The 12,073-nt window shown below is 36.0% G+C and overlaps 1 protein-coding gene across 1 annotated transcript in view; it reads right to left on the bottom strand.

Moving 5' to 3' along the window:
* THSD7A (thrombospondin, type I, domain containing 7A) overlaps positions 1–12,073 on the bottom strand; it is a 507,842-nt gene that overhangs the window by 75,155 nt on the left and 420,614 nt on the right. The window contains exons 12-13 of the mRNA XM_011942957.1: positions 5,659–5,853; positions 4,510–4,773 (exon numbers count right to left, since the gene is read on the bottom strand). Of these exons, the coding sequence (XP_011798347.1) occupies positions 4,510–4,773; positions 5,659–5,853 (459 nt within the window). The remainder of the gene's footprint in view (positions 1–4,509; positions 4,774–5,658; positions 5,854–12,073) is intronic.

Raw genomic sequence — 12,073 nt, 5'->3', positions numbered from 1 at the left:
GTGTGAGGTGTGGGGTGTTGGTCTGCCCCTAGTGGGGGATGTCTCCCAGTTAGACTACTTAGGGTTCAGGGACCCACTTGAGCAGGCAGTCTGTCCGTTCTCAGATCTCAACCTCCATGTTGGGAGATCCACTGTTCTCTTCAAAGCTGTCAGACAGGGTTCGTTTGCATCTGCAGAGGTTTCTGCTGCTTTTGGTTTAGCTGTGCCCTGTCCCCAGTGGTGGAGTCTACAGAGACTAACAGGCCTCCTTGAGCTGCTGTGGGCTCCACCCAGTTCGAGCTTCCCAGTGGCTTTGTTTACCTACTTAAGCCTCAGCAATGGCAGGCGCCCCTCCCCCAGCCTCGCTCCTGCCTTGCAGTTAGATCTCAGACTGCTGTACTAGCAATGAGGGAGGCTCCGTCGGCGTGGGACCCTTCCGGCCAGGTGTGGGATATAATCTCCTGGTGTGCCGTTTGCTAAGACCCTTGGTAAAGCTCAGTATTAGGGTGGGAGTTACCCAATTTTCCAGCTGTTATGTGTCTCAGTTCCCCTGGCTAGGAAAAGGGATTCGCTTCCCCCTTGCGTTTCCCATTTGAGGTGATGCTCTTGCTGGTCGGGCTGCAGCAGCTGACCTGCACCAATTGTCTGGCACTCCCTAGTGAGATGAACCCAGTACCTCAGTTGAAAATGCAGAAATCACCAGTCTTGTGTGTCGCTCACGCTGGGAGCTGGAGACTGGAGCTGTTCCTATTCGGCCATCTTACTCTGCCTCCAAAGTATACTTTAGTATCTGATTTTGGCAATGCAGTTATATCACTTTTCAGCACAGTGTCTATTGTTACACGGAAGTTCAAAAATAACAGAATTCTGCCTCAAGTTTAAGAAATTAAAAAAAAGTGACCTAGTGGGAAACAGTCTAAAATAATATAATTAAACTGGTGAAAGTCAAACTGGTTTATGAATATAATAACTGGCAATATGATCCACAGATAGACAACAATGATTAAACAGAAATACCCTAAGGACACTATTGAATAGGGGATTGTCATTGCACTGCACAGACATGGGGATCAATTTTATGTTTAAATTGAAAGCAAGAAGATACTTTTTTCTCCAGAGCCACTTAATAACTATCCATCTAGAAAGCTGATTTGGCTGGAAGAAAGCGGTTGTCATAGAGATTATAATTAGGGGATGACTGGGATAGAGTGGCAACGTCATAACATTCCACAAACACCAGAATTTGTGGAACATATTTAAGGAAAGTAGGAATTCCCAAAGAAAGCAGGCATTAGAGATTCAATTTTTCAAGTCTTTACTTCAAGTAATTATGTTAGTAAACACTAAAATATCCACTGGACATCCCATCAGATACCAGATTGAGAAAGGAATGATGCAGGACATGCAGAAGAACTAAGCTAGAACCATGCACTTCATTAAGGATCTTTCTTAGATCCTTTCAGAATCCCCACGAAGTCAATGTCATCATGGATTCATTATTTTTCTATAAGTGCCTTTCTCTAAAATACAGTACTGGATTCTTCATGCTGTGAGTTGATACTACTAAAATAAGAAATGTATACTGCCTTTGGCCAATTTCAATTGTTTTTGTTCTTTTACTTTTTTGAAGGGATCAAACATTTCTGTGAGAGTCACAGAGTATTTTAATAGATTTTTCTAAACATAAGATTGACTGAAGTGACTTGGTAATGGTCTCATGCATCTAATTAACAGATCAAGACAAAAGTGAGAAAATATGAATGTTATTCTGGAAGCTCACAGGTACTGTTAAATGATTATTTTAGTGATTCACTGTGCATAACAAGTTAAAATGTGAGCAAACACTTACATCCTGCATTCCAAAATAAACACATTTTAAAAGTGATCTTCTATTTTATATTATAATGGCTAATTATGGTTTTCTACATTATCACCTCAAAGTAGAAAGGGAATTTAGACTTTTCTTGGTATCTAATTTATAACACTTATGTTATTTGATATAAATAAAATATTTAATTACTCTGAGATGTTTCTCAAAGTACACCAATTATAAATATTAAGTTCCCTTTACTTTTATAGTTATTGTTCTCAAGGCATGTACTAATCTTCAACTCAGCAATGCACATATACTAATCTGAAAAATACTTATATCTAGAGCTTCAATATTGTGGAGTTTTTGGAGTTCACATCATTAAACTTTTTTTTTTTACCTTAAATATATGCAATAAAATTTGTTTTTTAATAAAAAGTTTCTGGAGATTGATTGCCCAACAATGTGAATGTACTTAACACTACTGAATGATACACTTAAAGATAGTTAAGATGGTAATATTATACATATTTATGGTGAACATGTGATATTACAGAGTACATGCATACTCCTGTAATGATCAAATCAGGATAACTGAGATACCCATCACCTCAAACATTTATCATTTCTTTGCATATCACTAGACTTCGATACAATAGGAACTATGTGATAAGGTAACAACAAAAGGACAAGACTTTTAGAAACTTCTTTGTAGACAGAACTTAAAGAAATTTAGAAGAAAAAAACAACCCCATCAGAAAGTGGGTGAAGGATATGAACTGGCACTTCTCAAAAGAAGACACTTATGCAGCCAACAAACATATGAAAAAAAGCTCATCATCACTGGTCATTAGAGAAATGCAAATCAAAACCACAGTGAGATACCATCTCATGCCAGTTAGAATGGCAATCACTAAAAAGTCAGGAAACAACAGATGCTGGAGAGGATGTGGAGACATAGGAACACTTTTACACTGTTGGTGGGAGTGTAAATTAGTTCAACCACTGTGGAAGACAATGTGGTGATTCTTCAAGGATGTAGAACTAGAAATACCATTGACCCAGACATCCCATTACTGGGTATATACTCAAAGGATTATAAATCATTCTACTATAAAGACACAAGCACACGTGTTTATTGTGGCACTATTCACAATTGCAAAGACTTGGAACCAACCCAAATACCCGTCAATGACAGACAGGATAAAGAAAATGTGGCACATATACACCATAAAATGGATGAAGCTGGAAACAATCATTCTCAGCAAACTAACACAAGAACAGAAAACCAAACTCCACATGTTCTCATTCATAAGTGAGAGTTGAGTAATAAGAACACATGGACACAGGGAGGGGAACATCACACACCAGGGCCTCTCAGGGGATAGGGGGCCTAGAGGAGGGATAGCATTAGGAGAAATACCTAATGTAGATGATGGGTTGATGGGTGCAGCAAACCACCATGGCATGCGTATACGTATGTCACAAACCTTCACGTTCTGCACATGTATCCCAGAACTTAAAGTATAAAAAAAAAAAAGAAAGGTGCCACAGTTGTCTGCCGCATATATGTGTGTGTGTGTGTGTGTGTGTGGGTGTATGGATATATTATATGTGGATATATATGGATATATATATATATATAAGAGATTTCAATAAATATGTCACCATGACGCCTTGATGGTTTATAAATGTGAGATGGTTTTTTATTAGTGTTGTTTTCTGAACTATATAATAAAACTGGAGCAGCACCATTCCAATAGCAAGAGTTATTAATATTTCAGCAAGGTTGGAGGATAACTGTCATGTATCATGCTCCTAGCAATTTAACTCATCCTTCCTTGGTCACTTCTATCAAGTAAGTAAGAGATCGTCATCCAGTGTTTGAAAGTATGTGGTATCTGTGTTTCAGGCTGCCCCTCTGTAAACTTCTTTCATTCCATTATAAAAAGACAACTGTATTAAAATAAAACAGTAACAGTGAAAATTGCTTAATACTGCCTATATTAAGATTAAATATATTCTGGTCAAAGATGGCACTGTTCACAACCTTTTGGCAACACAATTATTATCGCTGCATTTTTTACTTTCTTGGCTTAGAAAATAAAAGTGACACAGTTTCCTAGGAGTATGCACATTTTTCTTTTTTTTTTTTTCTGGTGTGTGTATGTGTGTGTGTGTGTGCGCTCGCGCGTGCATGCACCAATCTGAATTCAATGGAGAAGAAACATTTGCGTTTTCATTAGTTACTAGTTTCCATCTTCTCTGATGCTTAATAACATTTTGAGCACATTGCAAATCTTGCCAGTTTGGTTGTTAAAAGTCTGTTTAAATCTCAAACTGATTCAAATCTTATTTCCTCCTTACTCCCTTTCTGTATGGACTTGTTGGGGATTGTTGGGTGTGTTCAACGTACAGGCTGTTGATAAGCTCTGGGGGACCTTTCTGGCACGGGTTTTTGCCTACCCTTTGTAAGATGTGGGCCCCATCAGGCTTTCTGTCACCATCTTTGGGACTTAAGTTGCCAACTTCTAGACAATGAGGCAATGCCATTGAACCTCCTGTTACATATAAATGATATATGTATAGTGTGGTGCTTCATAGAGTCTGATTTAGAATATACTTCTGTAAACCTTCACTTCCATTCCACTATAATGCATGTGCATTTTGCATCCACACTCCCAAAGATAGCAAATATAAAACTATAAAGATTGAATTACCATGGCTGTTACATCTGGATGTTTCCACAAGCCTGCCATTTTGATCATAGCACGCCATTGCTTGGTAACGATATCCTTGTCCGCATTCCTTGATGTCTCCTTGTACTTTCATCCCCAGCAACACTTCCACTTTTCCCTCTGGTAAAATGCAGTCTGACCAGTTCCCCACAGGCTGTGCATTATATTTGTCACAAGGACAATACTGAGTCTCAATCAGGGGATACACATGGGAATTTTTACATTTTTCCTTCTTTTTACTTTTTCCTGTGGAAGGGAAACAACCAAGCCAATTTAAGTTGGAAAATACCATCATTAACTTCACACATCCCTACATTTCCTACTTTCCTAATTTCCTTTTCTCCATTTTTAACCATGTTTAACACTAGCCTATAAATCGATTATATTTTCTCACTCCACAGTGTTTTCTATATAGGCTTTCGTTAGTATTGGGTACTTCGTATAGTAAAATTTGTATTATCCTTTCAGAACATTCTTCTTCACATACTTTTAAATTATACAGCAGATAATTACATATATTTATCTCTCACCTTCATAAGCTGTGTAATATAGTTTTTGACAGTCTTCATTATATAGGTGGTTCATTTTTTAACTTCAATTCTGAATAGTCCACTAGTACCAATATTTTTAGGTTGCTTTTGCCATTGGCAATATTTCAAATGCACCAAGCTTTAGTTCAGCATGATGGCTCCTGCTCTTGCTGATTATATTCCTGCTTTCAGTCATTACTATGGTTCAAAATACAGTTTTCAGATACAGACTACATTCCCCCTTCTAGGTGAGAAAGGATAATCTGAGGCTTTGACAGTGAGAATGGGTTAATAAAGTCCCCCCAAAAACTTTGCTCCAAACACTTCACAGTCTGTAGGCAGTCCACTGAAAGATCATGTCGACACCAGAAAATAATCTACTACCTATTATATAGGGAGTCAGAGTTCAATTTTCAAGGCTTCCTTTTCTTCCTACTAGAAGTACATAATGCTTTTATCACTGCCAACTGAATTTAAAATACACGTCTGAATCCATTGGTATATTCTTTTTCAAATACATTGTCAGAACTCTCTTAGTCTGACTTGTATTGTGTTTTTCTGCTTTGACGTGTACTGGCTTTGGCATTCCAATTATTCTTACCAACAAGAGTGCGCTTTCTGGTCCTAACTGCACCACAGTCTCCATTGCATGAAGAAAACTTGGACCAGCTGGTCAATTGACAGTCATCCTGGCAGGGGATCTGGCAGGCTTGGGTAAGGGCTGGCACAGGGCCTGCATACTGTAGGCACTCATGGATTCCAGCCTGTCCTCCATCTTGCTTGCGACAAGTAATGGCTAAAAGAAAAGCATAAAGCTGTTAAATTCAAATGTCTAATTACTCTATAATTTAGAAGCTAACCTAACATTTGGTTAAGCAGTCAGAGAAAGCCTCTTGTAATTCCTTACTTACAGCAGAAATCTTATAGGAGTGTTTCTGATAATCACAGTAGCCATTAAATTTGTTTTGTATTTTTTTAATAACACATAACCCTGAGTGATTTTTGTGGCATAGAAAAGTGGACACAGATGCACACTTAGCATTTAGCACTTTTACTTATATGTATTCAGGGTTTCAGTTGAGGTCACATTTAGGGTATATTTAGAAATAAACTTGTAAGAATGTAAGACAAATCATACATGGATTCTGATAATAGTTCATGTTGAGCATAGGATGTTTGGAGAGGGACTGGAAGGCACTAGGTATATCTAATATTGTTTTATATCATTGGACACACTAGAATTCCTATATAGATGTGTTTTAGTGGCAACAAACTGGTTGCTAGGTTGGGGTTTGGGGTCAGGAGGGTGTGTTTATAGAACTTATCTTGAAACTGCATTGGCATGGAAAGTATGTTCATTGTATTACATTGCAAGTTTATTAGGAAGGGTTGGAATGATTAATGGATAGGCAATGTCAAGGTCCTCCATCTCCTCTTTCTACAAGTTCTTCACATGCACAAACATCAACCTTGCACTTAAAAATGTTTAATAATCTTCATTTATTATGTTAAAATTTGTATTTCTATAATTTCATATAAATTTTAAAAAATCAAAATTTAATTTCATACAAATTATTTCTCCTATATTGCTCTGCTGACAAAATAAGAAATAATATTTTTACTTATTGAATATATATATATATTCAATCATATATATATATATATGATTGCTTTATGGTAACAAGTCTTAGAGAAAAAGAGCAAGTATATTTAAAGTCCACTTTCTCCCTATGCCATTTCCTTCCCATTGGTTTTAAAAACAACTCACTTATTGAGGAGGCTGATGAAACATTTAAACCTTGGTCCTAAAGTTGTCTTCATTGAATTATCTTAAATGTTCTCATTCAGATTGATTTACATGGCTTTTTCAGGTTTATAGTATAGGCTGAAACTGCCGCTGATCTCTGCCCTGTTCAGGATTCCATCACCATGAAATCAAGGTGAAGGAGGCTGACATTTTTGACCTTAAATTACAGTGAGGGCATAGAGGGCCTCCGGTTAGACAACACTGTCTGGATCTATGTACTAAAACCTAATGCCTAGGAGTGCAGGGCTTTGTAATAGTGTGTGTAAATGGACATAACTAGCAATTTCAGCAAGGCAAGATTTTCTCTGTGTAGTTGAACACAACTTAATGCAACTGCTTCAGGCCTAACATAAAAGGCTCTTAAAAATTGTTCAAATGTGGATGCACTTCCCTATTTCTTAGCTTTAGATGTGTTTTTCATTTAGTACACATGACTTTGGAAAGACCAATTTGTAAGAAAAGAACACAGGCCCTTAAATTTTTAAAAATATGAAAATCCTGGTAGGGTGAACAATGTTGGCCTTGATGAAGGTTAGATGACAGAAAAAAGTAAAGAACATTAAGTGTCTCAAAGAGAATCTACCCCATCGAGGGAGGACGTATCTGGTGCTATATGTTTATCATAGCAGTCTAAAATAGTGGTTCTCATGTCTGGCTGTGGATTATAATCCCCTGGATAACTTTTGGAAAATACCTAAGCCCTTGCTAAACTCTAATGCTTTGATTTCCCTGGTTGAGGTTGGGGTCCTGGGAATTAGGATACTTTTTGAGCTTTCTGATGATTTAATTATCCAAGCTATATGAGAACTACTGCTCTAGTAGGTAATGTATTTTCACCTGCATCAGAAACACCTAGAATGCTATTAAATGTAAAGATCTCTGGACCCAAAAAGAGTTTCATAATCTGGACCAATCCAAATAATGAAATATCTGTTATGAGGTCAAGGAATATGCATTTTTTTCAAGATGCTCAGGTGATCCTTATGCAGATTCAAGTTTGAGAGCCACTAGCTTGAGTATTCAAGGTACAGAAGGGTTCTGGCAAACACATATGGCTGAGACAGAAAATCTTTTGGTACCTAATCACCCTGGTACCACACCAAGCTTTTGGAAACAATGGCTGAACATTTTATGAACTAAAAGAGTTCTAAACTTGGAGTTCAAAGGAAGGGCATGATAGAAATTTGTACAGGAAATAGATAAAAAAGAACATCCATATAGTTTAGAAGAACATCATCTGTAACATGGGGTAGGAGAAATCCTCAAGATGCAGGATATAAATGAGCTGATGTGATTTTGAAGTTCTTTCTATACCTGCCAATTGGAAGCAGGATTGACCCTTTTGAATACTTTAAACTCAGTTAAGTGCCAATGGTTCATGGACAAAGTTTCCCCAAAGATACTCAAAAGAAATAATTGATAAAGAGAAAGATACTAAACTTTTTACTAATCAGGACATGCAGGAGCCTCAAGAATGATATATTTGGAAAATAAGACATCTGATCATGAGAATTGTAAGCTGTGAAGAGGGTTTCACTGTTTGCAACTAAAAGAAAATTAAAAATCACCAAACTAAATTTGGGTTCTTTGAAATGAGACTACTTTCACCTACTCATTCCATTTAGCTCTTTGAAACAGACTTCAATAAAAATCTTTTGAGAAATTAGATGAAACTGACTTAGGTTCTCTCTTAAGGGTCTTTCTTACAAATTGTGTTTCAGAATTGCTCCAACCATTATCTTGTTATGTGACACCAAAAACAAAATGAAGTAACACTACTACCTATACAATTCCAGAAACAATTTATTTTGTGCAGCTATTATTCACATAAACTGGAATCCTTTTTCCTCATATATCTGCACTACATAAAATCTCAAGTACTCCAGCTAGTTGAAAAGAAAATAAAAATGTGTAAAATTCCCATAGTTATTCTCAGAAACCCACTCTGCCCTTTATACCACTTATCTGAGATTTTAGACAGTGTACTTTTGGAATAAATTACTCATACAATGTTATCCAAACAAAGAGCAACAGCACAATCCATACAATATATTGAAAACTTATCCTACATCTCAACTTGTTTGTATTCCGACTTAGAGGAAACACAACAATTCAAACACAGAAATGCAATCTGAAATGAACTTCCTGATATTAGGGCGAGGAAAATATAAATGTTTGGAAAGGAAACTATCTGGTCTCTCAACTTTATAAATCTTAAAAGTCATTTCTAAAACACTGAAAACAGGGTGATTTGAACAGCAGAAAAGATGGATCATACTAAGAGCATAGTTTCTTAGCACACCAGAAAACTACATATACCCAGACAATCTGTATCTGTATTTACAGGTGAAGCACGTATATGTCATATCTAATGATGACACAAGTTCTCCTTTGAGCTGAAGACTTGTTAGCAAGATGGGACAAAAATCATGTTACCTACAGATAATTCACCATGAAAGCTTCTCAGTGAAATCAGCAAAAATCAAAATGACTATTTTAAAGTAAAATTCCATATTTAACTCTGTTGATTATAGCCATTTACTTCATTTATTTATTGTATTTATATAAAGCACAGCAATTTTTTTTAAGTGATATAGGACAGGCTGCTCCTGGCAGATTGAAAGCATGGGAAGAATCAATATGACGGATTTATGGGTTACATATGAATCAAGTTAAGTAAGTCTAGCCCATCAATATTGGGAAAATGCTGTAAAGACAAATAAGAGAAGTTTCTTCAACAAATAAATGCTATGAAAAAGGGAGCTAGAACTGTTGTTAGATTAAAAGTGACCTAAGAAACACATGAAACAAATGCAATGTGGAGACCTTTTGGAACCTCAGTTTAAACAAACTATGCATAAACATTTTTTGAGACAATGGAGAAAACTTATTATATAAAAATATTAGTTTGAAAGAATTGCTAATTTTGTTTTATGTAATAATAATGCTGTTGTTGTGTTAAAAATGCTCAAGTATTTATGGATGATATATATCTTACTTGAAAGTTGCTTTAAAATACTCCAGCAAAATTCTTTTTAAGTGTGTGGACAGAAGACCAAGAATAGCAACACGTTAAAAACTGCCGAAGCTGGGTAAATGATGACTACATTGCTAGTACTCATTATATTAGTCCCTCTACTTTTGTGTATCTTTGAAACTTCCTGTAAATTTAAATTAAAAAGATTAGTAAGTTGAATAAGTTAACTGTAGAATGTTTTCATGTAAATTGAGTTTCAAGTTATGTTTTAAAGAGAAAAATAATAAAGGTTCATGGACTGAAAAGGAATAGATAACACTGGCTGAGCTAAGAGGACGTGGATATCTGTGTTATGCATACATGAATGCATAAATGGAAGGCTACTGATGCAGCTCTGAAGCACATCAAATGGAATTCTGAATGTAATTGCTCATCTTCATTTTTGAAGAGGAATGCAATTTCCTTATTATTCAGGTTTCACAAGAAGAAGGTGTTCTATTGGTCAGTGAATTACCCTTCAGCCTGTAAGGCCATGCACTCATTTTGTTTGAATAATCAGAGTGAAATAAATTGCCTGATCCAAAATGGGCACATAGAAGTTCATTACAGGAAACAGAATAGGATCAATGCCTTAGTGTAGTGAAAGCTGTTGGATTATACGTAGCTACTGCTTCAAAGAGCTCTGTGACCTTATTTATTAAGCTGAACAATATTAAATTGGTTTATACCACTACACTAGTGTCTGGGTAGCATTAGAGACAGAACATGATCAGCTCATTGAGTAATTAGATGAATGATATTTTTCCTATGGTTTTATGAACAAAATGGCAATAGCGAGAATGAATCACATAGAAATGAAGACAAAAAAGCTTAATGTAAGTGTGAACTAGTTACCAAGAGAACTAATTGTGTTTAGAAATAAGATCAAACCTATAAATAATGCAAGAGGGTTCCAGTTGTTTACTAGGTAGATATAATGATCCTAGTCTTTCTCTGTGTAAAAGAGATTTGCACTGACAAGTTTGTCAAATTCTAGTTCCTAATTACAATCTGTGAATGTAGCCCTGGCACAATGGAAAGAAATGTACTTTCATTTTTTATTGATCCTAAATAGTTACCAATGATCCCCAGTCTCACTGATGCTTATAATATACATGAGAATAGTAGGATGAGAACTTACTAGGAAATAATGATCAGTTCCCAGCGGAGTAGCTCAGACTGAGGTTGGTTAAGATCCCCAGTTGGGATCTAGGAAGGGTTAACTAACTGCATCATAACACATGGAGCAACCAAGAACAATCACAGACCCAGCACGGTGCCAAGCTTATTTTATGAGCTACTATTTAAAAAATGGCAAATGTTAATAAGCATTTTATGACAGATCTCCCAGAGAGATATAAAACGAAACCCAAAACCCCAAATTAATGAGGATGCTAATATTCATAGGAAGTTAGAGATAAACATTTTAAAATATAAATAATTCTAGAAGTTTTAAATAATTGTATACATAACTGAAGAGTATAAAACCTGGGTAATAACTAATAAATACATCAGTCAAAAAAGAGATTAAAAATTATGTCTGTATAAAATTTCCTTAAAGCAAGCTCCTTCTCTCTTTCCTACCTAGTTATTTTTCTACTTCTTTTTCTTTCTATTACAGAACTCTCTTTTGACAATTAACAGAAAAATGTGCCCTGCCAGGATAAACTGGCATATATATTATGAGTCTAACCTCAACAATGCCTCTAAAATGTAATCTTAAAAAAAAGAACAAAGTGGGTCAGAGTTTTCAGCAAAGGGAGATGCAAAGCGCATCAATATAGATTAAACCATGTAACTTAAGCATATTTGTTCACAAAAAATAAGAGCATAAAATATAGTTAAATTATTATATTGCACACTCTACATTTAGATTTAATAGGGGAGAATTAGAACATTTTCTTTTATCTTTTTTTTTTTAAAAGACTTTTCTTTTATAATCTTTTTTAACCAATAAGTGACACAGGGTGAGGACTCCTAAGGCCAGGAGGGCCTCTCCTATGCAAGGTATATTATTGAAATATTTTTCTTTTTTGTGGTCTAGATTTGAGAATGCATCCAGATTATGCTGGCTTTCATCTAAAGAGACTGATGTCGGGCCGGGCGCGGTGGCTCAAGCTTGTAATCCCAGCACTTTGGGAGACCGAGGTGGCGGATCATGAGGTCAGGTGATCGAGATCATCCTGGCTAACA

This window comes from Colobus angolensis, unplaced genomic scaffold (genome assembly GCF_000951035.1).
Source record: "Colobus angolensis palliatus isolate OR3802 unplaced genomic scaffold, Cang.pa_1.0 Scaffold104, whole genome shotgun sequence".
Classification (NCBI taxonomy): domain Eukaryota; kingdom Metazoa; phylum Chordata; class Mammalia; order Primates; family Cercopithecidae; genus Colobus; species Colobus angolensis.
Note: the sequence above shows the minus strand (reverse complement) of the source record. Positions and strands in the feature narration are given on the sequence as shown.